The sequence below is a fragment of the Carcharhinus amblyrhynchos genome, chromosome 27, assembly GCF_965287045.1.
Source record: "Carcharhinus amblyrhynchos chromosome 27, sCarAmb.v2.hapA, whole genome shotgun sequence".
Classification (NCBI taxonomy): Eukaryota; Metazoa; Chordata; class Chondrichthyes; order Carcharhiniformes; family Carcharhinidae; genus Carcharhinus; species Carcharhinus amblyrhynchos.
Genome location: NC_137350.1, coordinates 6,553,985 through 6,573,408, shown reverse-complemented (window position 1 = coordinate 6,573,408; position 19,424 = coordinate 6,553,985). Strand labels below are relative to the sequence as shown.

The 19,424-nt window shown below is 44.6% G+C and overlaps 1 protein-coding gene across 1 annotated transcript in view; it reads right to left on the bottom strand.

Annotated features, from left to right (window-relative positions):
• LOC145359203 (solute carrier family 15 member 1-like) overlaps positions 1 to 19,424 on the bottom strand; it is a 125,709-nt gene that overhangs the window by 10,959 nt on the left and 95,326 nt on the right. Inside the window, exons 17-19 of the mRNA XM_080213673.1 lie at positions 15,252 to 15,298; positions 12,141 to 12,275; positions 6,859 to 6,976 (exon numbers count right to left, since the gene is read on the bottom strand). Of these exons, the coding sequence (XP_080069799.1) occupies positions 6,859 to 6,976; positions 12,141 to 12,275; positions 15,252 to 15,298 (300 nt within the window). The remainder of the gene's footprint in view (positions 1 to 6,858; positions 6,977 to 12,140; positions 12,276 to 15,251; positions 15,299 to 19,424) is intronic.

The following is a 19,424-nucleotide window of genomic DNA, read 5'->3' as shown; positions in this document are numbered from 1 at the left end:
AGGTTTATTTGGTAGCAAAAGCCACTAGCTTTCAGAGTGCTGCTCCTTCGTCAGGCAAATGGAGAGTTCTAATCACAAACAGGGCATATAAAGGCACACACTCAGTTTACAGAAGACCGATTAGAATGCAAGTCTTTACAGCTAATCGAGTCTTAAAGATGCAGACAATGTGAGTGGAGATAGCATTAAGTATAGGCTAAAGAGATGTGTATTGTCTCCAGACAGGACAGTGAGATGTTGCAAGGCCAGTCAAGTTGTGGGAGTTACAGATAGTGTGACATGAACCCAAGATTCTGGTTCAGGCCGTCCTCATGTGTGTGGAACTTGGCTATCAGTCTCTGCTCAGCGACACTGCGCTGTCGTGTGTCGTGAAGGCCGCCTTGGAGAACATTTATCTGAAAATCAGAGGCTGAATGTCCATGACCACTGAAGTGTTCACCAACAGGAAGGGAACAGCCTAGTGCTGTGAAACTTCTTACTGTGTTTACCCTAGTCCAAAACCGGCATCTCCACATCATTACATCCAGACCCACAGCAACATGGCTGACGAGCAAGCCACTCAGTTCAAGGGCATTTAGGGATGGGCGATAAATGCCCTTACCAGTGACACCCACATCCCATGAAAGAATAAAAATACACCAATGTAGGGTGACCATATTTTCATGGACTGGTTGGACTGAGTGATCTGCTTCTGTTCTGTAACTCTTACCAAGTTCTATGTGGCTTCTTTGAGCTTTTACTGGGAAAGCCAAAACCATCATTTTCAGCCACCACCATTTTTAATCCCTTACCGCAGATTCCACGCTTGCCACCCACTAAACAAGATGTGCAACAAGATGTCTCCTTTGATCTTGATTTGAGTTTTGAACCCCCTCTTCATCCTGCCAACTCAGTACTCCATCCCTGACCACCATCACACCACTCACAATACAACTCCTTCACATCTTGTTGACAGCCAGGAGTCTCGCAGTTCACACAATTCAGGAGAAATTCAGGAAAATAAATCCAATCCTTGCACATTACACATGCAAATGAGTTTCACGGATTTTGTTTTATGTGTTATTCAGAAGCCTAGAAATTCTAATCGATGCAAAGCGAATGCAATTCTTATTAATTTCCATGTTTTGTGAGGGATACTTCCATGTCTGAACCTTGTAAAATAGAAATATTGCTGAAAAGAGAGCCATGAGACTGAAGCTTTTCTTTTTGTACTTAGTCACAGAGGTTTACAGCATGGAAACAGGCCCTTCGGCCCAACTTGTCCATGCCACCCTTTTTTTTAAAATCCCCTAAGCTAATCCCAATTGCATTTGGCCCATATCCCTCTATACCCATCGTACCCATTTAACTATCTAAATGCTTATTAAAAGATAAAATTGTACCCACCTCTACTACTACCTCTGGCAGCTTGTCCAGGCACTCACCACCCTCTGTGTGAAAAAGTTGCCCCTATGGACACTTTTGTATCTCACCCTTTTCACCTTAAACCTATGCCCTCTAGTTTTAGACTCCCCTACCTTTGGGAAAAGATATTGACCATCTACCTTGTCTATGCTCCTCATTATTTTACAGAACTCTATAAGGTCACCCCTCAGCCTCCTACACTCTAGAGAAAGAAGTCCCAGTCTATTCAGCCTCTCCTTATAATTCAATCCATCAAGTCCCGGTAGCATTCTAATAAATCTTTTCTGTACTTTTTCTAGTTTAATAATATCCTTTCTATAAAATTGCACACAGTATTCCAAGTGTGGCCTTACCAATGTCTTGTACAACTTCAACAAGACATCACAACTCCTGTATTCAATGTTCTGACTGATGAAACCAAGCGTGCCGAATGCCTTCTTCACCACTCTGTCCACCTGTGACTCCACTTTCAAGGAGTATGAACATGTACCCCTAGATCTCTTTGTTCCTGTAACTCCCCCCAACACCCTACCATTAACTGACAAAGTCCTGCCTTGGTTCAATCTAGCAAAATGCATTACTTCACATTTGTCTAAATTAAACTCCATTTGCCATTCGTCAGCCCACTGGCCCAATTGATCAAGATCCCACTGCAATTGGAGATAATCTTCTTCACTGTCCACTACCTCCCCAATCTTGGTGTCATCTGCAAACTTACTAACCATGCCTCCTATATTCTCATCCAAATCATTAATATAAATGACAATTAACTGTGGGCCCAATACTGAGGCACACCTCTGGTCACAGGCCTCCAGTTTGAAAAACAACTCTCTGAAACCAGCCTCTGGCTTCTGTCAAGAAGCCAATTTTGTATCCATTTAGATACCTCACCTTGGATCCCATGAGATTTAATTTTATGCAATAACCTACAATGTGGTACCTTGTCAAAGGCCTTGCTAAAGTCCATGTAGACAACATCAACTGTACTGCCCTCATCTACCTTCTTGGTTACCCCTTCAAAAAACTCAATTAAATTCATCAGGACAATTGTCAATTATCAGGACAAATGCAAGAATTCCAAATTTTAAACAATCACAACAGATTATACTAGAGGAGAAAAGGTGCTGATTGGCTGGAAAGTTGATTCTGATTAGTTAAGGCATTGTCACGGAGAGCGCAATGGGGAAGGATGAGTTCAGGGGTGAGAATGCTACTGACTGAGTCAAGCTGACACACAACAGAGAGAATGGCAGAAGATGAAAACTTACATAATTTAAATTTTCCCCACATTATCTGCTTCCCAAAGGCACCCAGGGGGTGCGAAAGGCACAATAAAAATGCAAATTAATTGTTCTGAAGTTTGGCTATGGGAAGATGACAGCTCTTCTAGTTTTAGCCATTGCTAAATGCTCATGTTCACTTCTGGGACTGAGGATTCTCTATTCAACGGACAGAAAGAAGGAAAAGATACAGAAGATTCAACCTCTTTTATTTTGACTGTTTTATCAATGCATTTTCCCAGGTCGCACGCACTCAGTGCCATTCCAGCGCCCCCAGGGCAGCGACAATGTAAACATTTGGATAGGACTGGGAAACAGTTCTAATCACATCTGTTATAAGCAATCAATGATTGATAACACCCTCACACAGCTGGAGGCTGCTGTCTGAATGAACATGGGAGTGCAGCTAGCCCTGACTTCCCTCTCTGTTCAATGTTTGCCTCATTGCCTCTGCTATCACCTTTCCTGAATAATGATGCAGGGAGCTGACAATCACTGAGAATAAAAGGTGGAGCAGCCGGGTGGCGCTTCTCATTGGGTGCCCAGGGCACAGAGTGATTGATGAGAAAGTGGTCGAGTCAAATCATCCTTCATATCAGTCGTGTATCCTAATTTAATTTTAAAATCAAGTCAAGCAATTTGAACGAATCCTGTCAAACCCAATTATTTGCATCATCAGTGATCTGTGTACATTGAAATACATTAAACAGCAAGCTGCTCTTCTTGTTTCATGCTTTTTGTACATGTACAGAATCCTATTTATTTGCTTACTTGCTCTGTCATCTGGGGAGTCTTTAATTTTCTGCCTGAGAGAGGGCATTCTGTTTTATTTTTCTGTAAATTGGAAGGACCCGCACTCTGCAGGGGGTTGGAGATGAATGGGTCGTGGCTGATGGAACCGTTTCTGGCTTTCCGTACAGAAGGGAAATCTAATCAGAGAGTAAGTGATGACTAGAACACTGCTTCCGACGCAGGAACGGTTTCTCCCAAACTCCAACCCCCATTACCAAATGGCTTAGCCATTAAAGGCACTGCTTGGCCTAATGCTGAGACACGTATCCCAGAGAATTTCACTGGTGTGCAGTGGATCGGGCTGGAAAGGGCATGGTTATGGGTGATGAATAAGAACTGGACTCATGCCGCGATATTCAACAAGATCTCCTTGAAAACAGACTATTTCTAATTTGATGCTGAACAGTTTGAAACTCATTTTTAGCTTGTAAACAAAGTTGAAACGGAGACGGTGAATTCGTCGCCTCATTCCCACCTCACGTTGTGCTGGCTGACAAGTGGCCTGGGGTCCATGGAGGACCCCAATGTTATTTTAACTGCCCACTGAGCAGGGTGTACATCATAGGCACACCACTCAGTACAATTTAGGCTATTTTTAAGATTCTAAATAGAACGGGTTGTATCTATGAAAATAACATGGTGTCATCACTGCAGCCCCGGCCCAATATTATACCAGCCAGAATCCAGCCTGCTATATTAGTATGCCTAGTTTTTTTTATGTGGTTATGGGTTGTGGCTGTCACTGGTAATGCCAGCATTTGTTGCCTATCCCTAATTGCTCTTGGGAGCAGTTAAGAGTCAAACACATAAGTGGCTCTGCTGCCTATAGATATATTATCGTGGTCCAGCACTCAAAATGGTCTGGCCACTCACTGGCACCAACAGGCACACTCGGCACTGTCCACCTCTCAGTGAGTCACAGGTACTGTACGTTCTGTGATTTCACTGAAGTGAAATGGAATTTACTATAACATGGAGTAGCTGGTGCCATTAAGGGGAAGCTGGATAAACACGTAAGGGAGAAAGGAGCAGAAGAATTGATTTGTAGGGTGAGATGAGGAAGGTTTAAGTGGAGGATAAACACCAGTGTAGAGCAGTTGTGTTGAATGGCTGGTTTCACTGTAAATATAATGGCCCAGTTCTCGTGGATTCCAGATTAATTGGAGATCCGACCAACATATGTCCCAAGATGAGCATCGGGACTCCACAGACGCCCTGATGAGTTGAGTTCATGGGAATTACCCTGGAAGTTTCAGCTTCTGAAGGGCAATTCCACTACTCCTCTGTGAATGTCTCCGACTCTGACAGAGTCAAAGACTTCAGTCAGTTCCACAGAACCTACCTAGATAGTTACCCAGGAACTGTTACACAGAAAACTCCTAATCCACTGTTCTTCCAAATCTCCCTCCAGACTACCCAACCAACCCCCTGAGCTCGCCTCTGACTAACCATATGACCCCAATGAAAAGTTCAATCCCTCAGAGCAGCTGACCAACCCTCCTGACCCAGCCTGACTACCCTGACCCATTCTCACTCACCTATCCACCCATCTCACCACACATAGCGGCCACCGCCCCACCTACAACCATACCCGCCAGCTACTTCCCCACTTACCTCACCCACCAACCCTTTCACAAACATTCATTCATTCACACATTCAATCTTGGCCTTTAAGCTTACTGTACAGCAGCTAGTGCAGTAATGTACTACTGTCAAATGCACTGATGAACAAGCCGGATGTCAAGTTTGAAAATTTTCAGCTAGTTGGTAGCCTCCACATCAGCCTGGTGTAAGGCAGTGACGGCACCATTGAAGCACAGGTCAGGGCTCTTGTTCATTTACGCGCCAAGATTTGCACTTCTCCACAGGGCTGAGTCACAGTGTCCCCAACAGAACAGGTTGTTGTGCAAGGGTCCAATTCAAGTGCAAAACCTGTTCGCTTTGACACATTCACTGGGCAGAGGTCGAAGGCTGGGTTTTCCAATCTGGGATCATCATCCAGGTGCTGACTGTGGGCTGTGTTGCTGGTGTTGTGTCACAGGTCCTTCCTCAGATCCACAGCAGAACTGCCCGGCTCAGGCAGGTTGGTCCAGATTGCCTGCCTTGGGGTGAGGTGGTTGCTGGCTGGGTGGGTGATGTCTTCTCCCAGTGGCAGGTCTGGATTTTTGTGCATTCTTTCTAGCAATTGTGCTGTGCTAGCTACATGACAGATTTGTAGTTGTACAACTGATTCGTAATCAATTTGTTGACTGTTGGCTGGGAATCCACCAGTTTGCACTGTGCAGAGTTCTTCCAGGCAGAAGAGCAGTACCCAGTTACTGAGTAGCAGAGAGGCAAAGAGGAGGTTCATAATGTTCTGGGGTTGGCTCCCAAGAGGTTGCTGCTAGTTTGTTGATGAGACTGTTTCTCAGTTTAGCTTAGACTTCCTGAAGGTGTGGAGGTGTACAGGAGTGCTGGAATAAAGGGGCATGCCCCGTCTTCCCCTAACTCTACTGCAATCCGCTGTAGCTTTTGGAAGGACGCTGCGCTCCACATTCCTGGGAAAGCCAGACATAGAAGATCCGGCAAAAAATGTAGAACAGGAACAAGGGACTATTTGAGTGGAACAGCAACTGGATGTTCGTTGCCGCTCCAAAATAAATATGCATCCATAAGATTTTGAACAGCGTGCTATCCATCAAGTGTTTAAACCTATTGTTACAGAACTTGCCTGTAACAAAATGGGATTATCAATCATTTTTACAGACAGAGACATAGTTATAGTGGGTCCCCACAGGGGAAAAGGAAGTTCATTTCCACCTGCATTCATTTTGTGACGTAGGCAGGATTATGAAAATGTTGGATACAGTTTGTACAACTTTGAAAGAACAGTACTTATAAGATATTTACAGCACAGAAGGAGGTCATTTGGGTGCCAGCCCTCAGCCCCGCATTTAGTTCCACTCCAGACTTGCAATTAATTATCTCTTCTTCAAATATTTAGCCAGTTCCCCTTTGAAAGATACTATGGATTAAAGGAATGATATCTACAGCAATAGAGATAATTTAGGGAAGATAAGATTAGTACAGATATTGCAGGGTAGAGAGGAAAAATGCTTATGAAATATTGACCTTTCCCTCTACTCTGCAGGAACTGCAAGAGATGTTAGAACAGCTTCCCCAGATATGGGGGGGCGGAATATTCAAATGCTGGCCTTGTTTTATAACGACCTGTAATACAGAAGAATCTTTCACATGAAAGAGGAAATCAAGCATTTTGGGAATGGAGAAGGTATAGGAGTTCCATTCAAAGGCACAGGAGATAGACCAAGGATGTCGATTGTTGTCATAGCCCTGTATATTGGATGAAAGTTGAGTTCGCTGCCCCCTATAGCATACTTACATTCTCAGTGTGATTAGCTTGATAGAGAGCAATTGTGTAAACACCTCCATCCTTCAGGTCCAACTCTCCTTCAACATGGATAAAATTAGATCCAACTCCTGACAGCTGTAAAGTACACCTGAGGCAAAAGAACACACAAGACAAAGTTACATCAGAGGCAAAGAAATGTAACAGTCTGATGGAAGTTCAAGGCTTCACTTTATAGAGGTAGCAACCATTCAGTTAGCAAAAGGGTACGTGTGTGTATTGTTTGTGTCCATGTGTCAGTAGTTTCTGCATAATTACATTTGTATGTGTACTTGTGTATATTATTTGTGTTTATATGTGTTTGAAAATACTGGTGTGTGTATGTTTGGTCAGTCTGAGTGCCTCCGGGATTTCATGTATTGTAGAGAATTATGTGAGAAATATAACACAGAAACAAGCTGTTTGGCCCATTTGGTCTGTGTTGTTGTTTCTCCTCCACATGGATGACAACCCTAATCCTTTTTGCTCACCCTGACCCCACGTCCTTTTTCTGTCAAGCATTCCTCTGAACCCAATCTTAAATCTTGTCATGAGCCTCAACGTTAACACCCTTCCCCACCTTCATGATGAGTTGTAAACAGAGGAATACATCGATTCAATATTATAGAGGCAGCTTTCAAACTGTGTGTATGTCCAGCCCATTGAGAAGCAGAACAATCATCACTACATTTAAATCAGCCCCCCCCCGCACTGTGAAATTGGGAACCTAATTTCAATCTAACATTTGCAGCATGGATCTTCCAGGGTTCTATCAGGAAAATGGAGCTGATTTAGAATAGTTAGGAAGTGACCTGATGGAACTAATGGAACCCAGGCGTATATCCATAATTCTCTATTTGGAAATGTGTGTGTCAGTAGTGCTCTGTAGTAAAATAGCTTCTAACTCAGAAGTAAGGCTGACTACTAACAGAGGAAAGCTGACATATATGTATATGTACACACAGAGGCCAGAATTCCAGCCGTTCATAGAAACGTACATAGAAGATAGGAGCAGGATGAGGCCATTCGGTCCTTCGAGCCTGCTCCACCATTCATCACGATCATGGCTGATCATCCTACTCAATAGCCTAATCCTGCTTTCTCCCCATAACCTTTGATTCCATTTACCCCAAGTGCTATACCTAGCAGCCTCTTGACTACATTCAATGTTTTGGCATTAACTTCTTCCTGTGGTAATGAATTCCACAGGCTCACCGCTCTTTAGGTGAAGGAATGTCTCCTCATCCCCATCCTAAATGGTCTTTCCTCAGACTGTGACCCCTGGTTCTGGACACCACCCCCCCTCCTCCCATTGGTAACATCCTTCCTGCATCTACCCTGTCTAGTCCTGTTAGAATTTTATAAGTCTCTATGAGATTCCCCCCTCATTCGTCTGAACTCCAGCAAAAACAATCCTAACCCAGTCAATCTCTCCTCTTACATCAGTCCTGCCATTCCCGGATTCAGCCTGGTAAACCTTCGCTGCACTCCCTTGAGAGCAAGAACATCCTTCCTCAGAAAAGGAAACCAAAACTGCACACAATACTCTAGGTGTGGCCTCACCAAGACCCTGTATAATTGCAACAACACATCCCTACTCCTGTACGCGAAACCTCTCACAATGAAGGCCAACATACCATTTACCTTCCTTACCACCTGCTGCACCTGCATACTTACCTTCAGCAACTGGTGCACAAAGACACCCAGGTCCTGCTGCACACTCCCCTCTCCCAATTTACACCCATTCAGGTATAATCTGCCACCTTGTTTTTGCTTCCAAATTGAATAACCTCACATTTATCAATATTAAACTGCACCTGCCATTGATTTGCCCACTCACCAAACCTGTCCAGATCATTCTGAAGGATCTCTGCATCCTCATCACAGTTCACCCTCCCACCCAACTGCAAAATTTGAGATGTTACATTTTGTTCCCTCATCCAAGTCATTAATATATACTATGAATAGCTGGGTTCCCAGCACCAATCCCTATGGTTCCCCACTAGTTACTGCCTGCCAATTTGAAAAGGATGCATTAATTCCTACTCTTAGTTTTCTCTCTGCTATCTCAATACACTTCCCCCAATCCCATGTGCTTTAATCTTGCATGATAATCTCATATGCAGGACTTTGTCAAATGCTTTCTGAAAGTCCAAATATACCACATCGACTGACTCCCCTTTGTCAACTCCACTGGTTACATCTTCAAAGAATTCCAACAAATTTGTCAAGCATGATTTCCCCTTAGTAAATCCATGCTGACTCTGTCTGATCCTGCCACTGTTTCCTAAATGCTCTGCTATAAAGTCCTTGATAATGGATTCGAGAATTTTCCCCACTACCGATGTTAAGCTTACTGTCTATAATTCCCTGTTTCCTCTCTATCTCCCTTTTTGAATATTGGAGTGGCATTTGCTACCCTCCAATCTGCAGGGACTGTTCTGGAGTCTATAGAATCCTGGAAGATGATCACCAATGCATCCAATATTTCTACAGCCACTTCCTTAAGTACTCTGGGATGTAGATTATCAGGACCTGGGGATTTATCTGCCTTCAGTCCCATCAATTTTCCCTGCACCATTTCTCTACTAATACTGATCTCCCTCACTTCTTTCCTCTCACTAAATCTTGCATTCTCCAACATTTCTGGTATCTGATTTGTGTCCTCTTTAGTGAAGACAGAAACAAAGTACATACTCAGCTGCTCAGCCATTTATTTGTCCTCTATAATGTAAGCATTCTCCCATTTCCATCTGTAACAGATCTACATTTGTTTTCACCAACTCTTTCTCTCAAGCATCTATAGAAATTCTTAGTGTCAGTCTTTATGTTCCTTGCAAGCTTACTTTCATGCTCTATTTTCCCTTCTTAATCAGTCCCATGGTCCTCCTTTGTTGAATTCTAAACTGCTCCCAATCCTCAGACCTATTACGTTTCTTGGCCAATCTGTATGCTTCTTCCTTGGATCTGTTACTATCTCTAATTTCCTTTGTAAACCATGGATTGGCCCTTTTACCCAATTTTGCGTTTGTGCCAGACCCCGACAAACAGTTGTTGCAGCTCTCTCATGCGTTCCTTGAATGTTTGCCATTGTTTATCCACTGTCATCCCTTAAAGTAACTCTCCCCAGTCTATCAAGGCCAATTCATGCCTCATCTCCTCATAGTTTCCTTTATTAAGAATCAACACCCTAATCTCCAAATCAACTACTTCACTCTCCATCTTAATAAAAAATTCCATTATGTTATGGTCGCTCATCCCCAAGGGATCTCATACAGCTCGACTGGCAATGATTCCCTTCTCTTACACGATATCCAGTCCAAGATGGCCCGCTCTCTCATTCGTTCCTCCACATATTGGTCAAGAAAACCAAAACATTGCCAGTATGGTGCGCAGTTCTGGTCGCCTCATTACAGGAAGGATGTGGAAGCTATTGAAAGGGTGCAGAGGAGATTTACAAGGATGTTGCCTGGATTGGGTGGCATGCCTTATGAGGATAGGTTGAGGGAGCTCAGTCTTTTCTCCCTGGAGAGACGAAGGATGAGAGGCGACCTGATAGAAGTGAATAAAATGTTGAGAGGTATAGATCGGGTGGATTCTCAGAGGCTATTTCCCAGGGCTGAAATGGTTGCTACGAGAAGACACAGGTTTAAGGTGATACAGAGGGGATGTCAGGGGTAAGTTTTTCACTCAGAGGGTGCTGAGTGAGTGGAATCGGCTGCCATCGGTGGTCGTGGAGGCAAATTCGTTGGGGTCTTTTAAGAGACTTCTGGATGAGTACTTGGGATTTAATGGGATTGAGGGTTATAGATAGGCCTGGTAGGTAGGGATATGATCAGCACAACTTGTGGGCCAAAGGGCCTGTTTCTGCTGTAGTGTTCTATATTCTATGTTCTATAAACTGCTCCTCAAGATGCCTGTTCACACTGGGGCCAGGATACCTGCTCTAAACTCAGATATTCATGCCTCACCACCACTGCCAGCGAGAACAGAGAGTTTGGCACACATTCCGTTCACGGCAGTGGGACTGAGAATCCCAGATGTGAGCGAGGTTGGACAATCCGGTCCAGAATGTCTTTCAATCATGCAGTTGTGTCTATTTATGTACAAAGATAAACAGATGTCCAAAGAAATACACTTACTGAAAAACACAGCAATAAACATTAGCAGAGAAAGATATTTACGCAGCTAGACACAGAAAAATATTCTACAAATATACATTCAAAAGATGTGTAAACACACAGAGTTACAAGTGAAAGAATGGGTAGGTTTAATCATTGAAAATGAGAATCATAGAATCATAGAACCCTACAGTGCAGAAAGAGGCCCTTCGGCCCATCAAGTCTTCACTGAACACAATCCCACCCAGGCCCTACCCCCATATCCCTACATATTATACCCACTAATCCCTCTAACCTACGCATCCCTGGACACTAAGGAGCAATTTCTTAGCACGGCCAATGAACCTAACGCGTACATCTTTGGACTGTGGGAGCAAACCGGAGCACCTGGAGGAAACCCACACAGAGACGAGGAGAATGTGCAAACTCCACACAGACAGTGACCCGAGCCGAGAATCAAACCTGGGTCCCTGCTGCTGTGAGGCAGCTGTGCTAACCACTGTGCCACCATGCTGCCAAAATGATTCAAACGAAAGTAATTCAATCATTAAGGTTAAGGGGTTGAATGAGACAGTACCACTGAGTTTAGAGCAAGTATCCTGGCCCCAGTGTGATCAGCACCTCGAGGGGCAGTTCATATCTTCCTACACTTGCCAGGGTAACACTCCAACAGAGAACTGGTGAAGTTTGGGAGTCCAGTGAGCACAACATGACTATATTTCAGATTATTGCCCGTGGGGAGTAGAGATGTTAAAAGGACAACAGGTAAAGCAACGAGAGACAAGTTAACTGATTGGGAAGTGTTAACTGAGAGATCACTCACTTCAGGAAATATAAAACAACTTTCAAACTCCTCCTGTCGCTATAGAAAAATGAGTAAACACTCCCCAAAATATCTGAATTGCATACTTAAAATTGGGATGAGCAGAAAACACAAGCCACACAAAGCTTGCAGGATAGAGAACTGGAATATGAGGAGGGTTGCAGTAAGCAGAGAAACAAGGATACAGAAAATGTCTTGATGGGCAAAGGGCCCTGGATACGAGGACAGGGAAAATTAAAAAGATTGAAGCTTCCTTCCACTGCTGAATGGTTTTAGGGAGAGTCACAATTGAAAAATGAGGTAGTTTGAACTCCCCAGTGTGGATTTCTCACCTGCCAACTTCTACAGATGTGTAGTGCGATGGGACAAATGGTCTCACAGCCAGATTATTAACAGCGTTTGGTTTGCACGTCAATCTCAGCGTCCTGTTGCTACTGGTATTTGATGTTTCCAACACGGGAAATATCCTGCAAATGATACATTCTATTAATGTGCAACATAAATCCTTCTGGTCTAAATCAAAAGATCATTAATGAGCTACTCTTAAAACGACTGACATTGGACATACTGAAGGAATAAATTAGCCAACTGTGTCTGTCCTTGGGCCTAATCATCTTAATCCCTGTTAGCAACCAGCACCAATGAAGCAGCCTGCGTCACATCACCGACTGGGGGACCAATAATGTTCAGCTTACACTGAGGCCTACGGGCAAGTCCCAGGGGGAGATGAGAAGGTGATCAGTTTAGGGTCTGATGGTGAGATGCAGCCATGTAACACTCTACAGTGGGAGGGCTTAGCAATTAGAAATTTATCAATGTTTTGGGGGGGGCCTCCTTTTTTAATGGTCTACAGTGCTCCCTCAATGGTAGTTGGTTAAGCAATTCTGAAATAACAGTCAAACACTCACATCACATCGTAGGCTCCACTTAGCCTAAATGACTTAAAAGTCTGGGTCTGAAATGGAAACTGGAGACTTCATACAATATCTCATGCAACCAACAATTCAGCCACTTCAAAAAAAGGCCTGAAGCCATTTAGCAATGGCATAAATACTTGGGTCACTTTACACCCATTTTACACATATTAATTGGCAACATTAAAGTTAATCCTCATAAAGATCATTCCTGGAATGTCTATGGGCTCTTTGCCATGGCAGCAGAGACACTAGTGATCCTGTGGACTGTGACTTGTTTTGTCACCTATCTGTAGATGATAAACATTGTTAATAAAAACAAGAGAACGCAGCTTTCCAATAGACATTATTTCAACAGCTCAACCTTTCAACACAGCACGCACTGAGAAACATTTTGAAAATTCACATGAACTCAGCTCAATCTCTGGATTCAGTGCTTGGGTTGAAGAAAGGAAAAGTTCTTTTGCTATTTCATACATGTGAGCCCCATTGGAAAGGCCAGCGATTATTGCGCATCCCTAATTGTCCTTGAGCAAGTGGTGGTAAGCTGCCTTCTAGAACCGCTAAAGACCACGTGGAGTAGGTACACCACAGTGCTGTTAGGGAGAGAGTTTGACCCAGCAACAGTAAAGGAATGGTGATAGAGTTCCAAGTCAGGATGGTGAGTGACTTGCAGGAGAACTTGCAAGTGGTGGTTTTCCCATGCATTGGCTGCCTTTGTCTTTCTGGATGGTAGTGGACGCGGGCTTGGTTAGGGGCGGAAAAGGAGAATTGGTGAATCATTGAACGTAACTTGTATATGGTTCACATTGCTACTACTGTGCATCGGGGGTGTCGGGAGTGAAAGTTTAAGGTGGCAGAATGGGTTCCGATCAAGCAGGCTGCTTTGTCTTTGATTTGATTTATTATTGTCATACATATTAGTCTACAGGGAAAAGTATTGTTCCTTGCGCGCTATACAGACAAAGCACACCATTCAGGAGAGGAGAGAGTGCAGAATGTAGTGTTACAGTCATAGCTAGGGTGTAGAGAAAGATCAACTTAATACAAGGTGGGTCTATTCAAAAGTCTGATGGCAGCAGTGAAGAAGCTGTTCTTCAGTCAGTTGATACGTGACCTCAGTATCTATTTCCCGAGGGAAGTAGGTGGAAGAGAGTTTGTCCAGGGTGCGTGGGGTCCTTAATTACGCTGGCTGCTCTGTCAAGGCAATGGGAAGTGGAGACAGTGTCAATGGATGGGAGGCTGGTTTGCGTGATGGATGGGAGGCTGGTGTGCCTGATGGATAGTATTGAACTTCTTGAGTGCTGTTGGAGCTGCACTCATCCAAACAAGTGGACAGTATCCCTTCACACTTCTGACTTATGCTTTGTAAATGGTGGACAGGCTTTCGGGAGTCAGGAGGTTAGATACTCATTTCAGAATTCCAGCCTCTACCTGCTGGAGTAGATATGAGTATAGCTGAGCCAGTTATGTTTTATGCCGGTCACAGCCCATAATGCACAGAATGGGAAATTAAAATTATCAAATCCCTACAGTGCAGGAGGCCATTTGGCCCATCGAGCTTGCACCTACAACAATCCCACCCAGGACTTATCCCCATAAACCCACACATTTACCCTGATACTAAAGGGCAATTTAGCACGGCCAATCAACCTAACCCGCATACTTTTGGACTGTGGGAGGAAACCGGAGCACCCGGAGGAAACCCACAGAGAGAACGCGCAAATTCCACACAGTCAATCAAGGCCGAATTGAACCAGAGTCCCTGACAGTGTGAAGCAGCAGTGCTAATCACTGTACCGTCCCAATGCTATCCTATATCATTGTTCCTTCACTGTAACTGGATCAGAATCCTGGAATTCCCTTCCTAACAGGACTGGGAGTGTTTGCACACAACACGAACTGCAATGGTTCGAGACATCTGCTCACCATGACCTTCTCCAGGGTAGGTGGGGTGAGCAATAAAAATTCTGGCCTAGTCACTGATGCCCAAATCCTGGAAAAGAATAAGAAAACCCTCTGCAGTGTCTTGGCGTACGAGACACCCTCTGCAGTGTCTTGGCGTACGAGACACTGTCTGCAATGTCTCAGTGTACGAGACACACTCTGCAATGTCTCAGTGTACGAGACACACTCTGCAATGTCTCAGTGTACGAGACACACTCTGCAATGTCTCAGTGTACGAGACACACTCTGCAATGTCTCAGTGTACGAGACACACTCTGCAATGTCTCAGTGTACGAGACACACTCTGCAATGTCTCAGTGTACGAGACACACTCTGCAATGTCTCAGTGTACGAGACACACTCTGCAATGTCTCAGTGTACGAGACACTCTCTGCAATGTCTCAGTGTACGAGACACACTCTGCAATGTCTCAGTGTACGAGACACACTCTGCAATGTCTCATGTATGAGATACTCTCTGCAATGTCTGAATAGTATATCTGAAATGCTCCAATACATGACGATTTCTTCTTCACTATGTATCGTCAGTGATCAATATATTTAAGCTCAGAAAGCAACATACCGGACAAGGGCTATATTATCCAAATTCTTCAATTGGTTGTCAGGAACCTGTCGGAGTAACAATAAACACACACATTACCATAACTGCACAGTAAGAATCATTAATCAGAGAATGTCAACTTCAGTGGTGTTGGAATGGATCTTGGCCAAACAAATTTCAGCAAATGGTTGGCAGGAAGGCCAGTATCTGAACATTGAGCTACCTTCAAACAAGGGATGGCTCGAGCACAGTCATGGTACATCCCCACAAAAAGGGAAGGTAGCAAAAACAAATTCCCTGGGCAACAAAGGAGGTAGAAATTTAGATAAAGAAGAAATAGTGTGCTTGTGACGGGCGTCAGGTAAAAAATACAACTAAGAAGCACATGGAATACAGAAGATTGAGAGGAGAAATGGAAAAGCAAAAAAGAGAAGCAAAGAGGAAGTACGAGAAGAGACTGGTAGTTAACACAAAAGGAAATCTCAAAGACGTCTACTCTCATATAAATAATAAAAGGTGGTAAAGAGGAATAGAGCCAATAGGAACCAAAAAGGGGGCTTACGTGTAGAGGCAAAGGGCATGGGAGTATTAAATGAATACTTTGCATCTGTCTTTACCAGGGAAAAAGATACTATCCAAGCCATTGTTAAAAGAAAATCCGTCACTAGAAGAGTTTGAAAATAATCAGGTCGAGGCATTGATAGGCTGTCGTGCCAACATTGGCTTCTACCCAGCAGTGTGAAAAATTGCTCAGGTATATTCTGTACTCAAGGGTCTAGACAAATCTAATCCAGCCCAATTACTGCCCCATCAATCTATTCTCAATCATCAAAGTGATGGAAGGGGTCATCAACTCTGCTATCAAGCAGCACTTACTCAGAAATAACCAGCTTAGGATGCTCTGTGTTCAGTCAGGGTCACTCAGCTCCTGATCTCAGTACAGCCTTGATTCAAAAATTGGCAAAAGAACTGAATGCCACAGGTGAAGTGAGAGTGACAGCCCTTGACATCAAGGCAGCATTTGACCAGGTGTGGCATCAAGAAGTCAAAGCAAAACTGGGATCCAGAGTTGATGTTGAGGACTCCCAAGGCAACTCCTGCTGTATATCACTGTGTCATCACCTCTGCTGGATCCGGTGGGACACAACATACATAGGAATGGTGATGGTGCTGTATGGGACATTATCTGTACGGTACGATTAGGTGAAGATGGTGTCTGACTGGTCTGAGACAGATCTCCCAATTTTGGCACAAGCTCTCAGTTGTTAGTATGGAGGACTCTACTGGGTTGACAGGGCTAGGTTTGCTGGTGCCTAGGTCGATGCCAGGTGATCCATCAGGTTTAACTCCTTTTCCAGCAATTGAACATAACTGAGTGGCTTACAGAGGGGCATGTAAGAGTCAACCAAATTGCTCTGGGTCTGGGATCACATGTAAACCCAAGCAGGTTTCCTCAAGTGAACCAATTGGGTTTTCCTGGGCTCTAAGTGGATTTCTCCCAAACAATTCTAAGTGTCATAAAGGTCTGAAAACGGGAATACTCCGCATTGAGTTTTTGGGTGAGTCTGACACTGTAATCTTCCCGCGCTGGGAGCTTTGCACCAGGAAGGGGTGGGCAGAGCCTATATATGTCGGGGAAGCCACTTTCAGAGTGCTCGGGCACCATTGCGCAGCATGCTGCAATCTCCTAATGCACTGAGAGACCTTCTCTCACATCCCCCTAAGGACATCACAGCCCCCCCTTCCATCAGATTGTTGGTCTCCGCACCAACACAGGGTGCCGGCATCGGGGCATCAGGACCATCCTGATGAGACCCCTGGCATGCATCCTCTGCCCCGTCATGACCCCCTCAAAAGCTCACCACTGCACGGCCCTCTCCCAACACAACTCCTCCTCCTTGCATAGAACCCAATCTCAGATCCACCCCCTTGCATGCCCCCCACCTTGTATATTCCTGCCTCCCGCGTAACTACCCCTCCCCTTGCGTAGCCTCCCCGCCTTGCAGAGCTCCCTCCTGCATAAGCCCTGCCCTATCACCGTGCATATCCCAGTCATCATAGGCCCATTCCCAGCTCCAGTCAGACCCCACCCCCTTGGCATTGCCCCAACACACGATGATGTCCAACTGGGTACCAGTTGTGCACCGCCAGGCTGGCCCTGTCCAATGGGCTCTGCCCAAACAGACAGTGGCTTCAATGTCCTCCGATCCCCCAGCGTGGTCATGGCACCTGCTCTCTCCTACTGCAGAGTCACAGTGATTCTTGCAGGCGAGGGAGAAACAGCCATGAGGGCAGAAGCAGCCATGCCGATCCAGTGAGCTCTTTCAACTTTGGTTTATTTTATGTAAATAGGTTTCATGCCCTCTCTGGGTGAAGATGGCAGAACCATTAACCCCTGGGTGTTGATGTGCATAAGTCATGAAAATGGCTGGACAGGTTGAGAAAGCTAAAAATAAAGTATATAATATCTTAGATTTTATTAATAGGGACATAGGGTACAAGAGCAAGGAGGTTATGCTGAGCTTATATAAGGCAGTAGTTCGATTGCAGCTGAAGTACTATTTACAGTTCTGGGCGCCGTATTTTAGTAAGGGTGTGATGACACTGTACCTGATCAGGGTAAGAAGTCTCACAACACCTTGCCGGCATCTCCACATCATTCCTGGTCAAGTACAGCACAGGATTAGATACAGAGTAAAGCTCCCTCGACACTGGCCCCATCAAATCCTCCCAGGACAGGTACAAGATGGAGTTAGACATAGAGCAAGGTTCCCTCTACGCTGTCCCAATCAGACACCCCCAGGACAGGTACAGCACAGGGTTAGATACAGAGTAAAGCTTCCTCTACATCATATACTCCCACAAAAAGTATAGTGTGGGGTTAGATACAGAGTAAAGATTCCTCTATGCTAACCCAATCAAACACTCCCAGGACAGGTACAACACAAAGTTAGATACAGGTTAGAGTTCCCTCTGCACTGCCCAGCCAAACACTCCCTGCACAGGTCAGCACAGGGTTAAATACAGATTAAAATTCTCTCTACACTGTTCCAGTCAAACACTCCCTGCAGAGGTATAGAGTTAGACACAGAGTGAAGTTCCACTACACTGCCCCCTTCAATCACTCTCATGGCAGGTACACCAAGGGTTAGATATATAACAAAGCTCCCTCTACAAAAATTATCAGTCTGAAAAGTACATTTTAAAAAATACTTCACTGCATGCAATATCAAGAAACTGCTGAAGACACAGGATTCCACTAAAGCCTTTTGTTGGGGGACACAGTGGCAAGTACTGCTGTCTCACAGTCCCAGGGACCCAGTTCAATTCTGGCCTTGAGTGACTGTCTGTGTGGCATTTGCACATTCTCCCAGTGCCTGGATGGGTTTCCTCCGGGTGCTCAGGTTTTTTCCCACTATCCAAAGAAGTGGATTAGGTGGATTGGCCATGCTAAATTACCCTTTAATGTCAGGGGGTTTAGGAGGGTAAATATATGGGATAGGGCATGGGTGGGGTTGTTGGTGCAGACTCAATGGACCAAATGGCCTTCTGCACTGTAGATTCTATGATTCTATGAATATGGGCCTTGACAACATTCCAGCAATAGTACCGAAAACTCGGGCTGCAGAATGTGCGTCTAGCCAATCAGTTCCAGTACTGCTACAACACTGGCATCTACCCACCAGGAAAAAAATTCTATCCAAAAAATGACAAATCCAGTACTGCCAATTACCACCCCATCATTCTGCTCTTGACAATTAGCAAAACGATAGAAGGTGTCATCACAGTGCTATCAAACAGTACTTACATAGCTTGCTGACTCATGCTCAGTTTGTGTTCTGCCAGAGCCACTCAGCTCCTGACCCCATGGCTGTAGCTTTGGCTCAAAAGAGCTGAACACAAGAGGCGAGGTGAGAGCGACTGCCATTGACATTAAAGCAACATTCGACACAGTGCCACGATGGGAATCGAGGGGTGGGGGGTATCTCTTCTGTGATTGGAGTCATACCTTGTATAAAGGAAGATGGTTGTGGCTGTTTGGTGTTAAGCATTTCCATCACAATGCATCACTCTAGAAATTTCTTAGCATACTGTCCTAGGCCCAACCATCTTCAGCTGCTTCGTCAATGACCTTCCTTCCATCATAAGGTCAGAAGTGGAGATGTTCACTGATGATTGTACAATGATCAATGA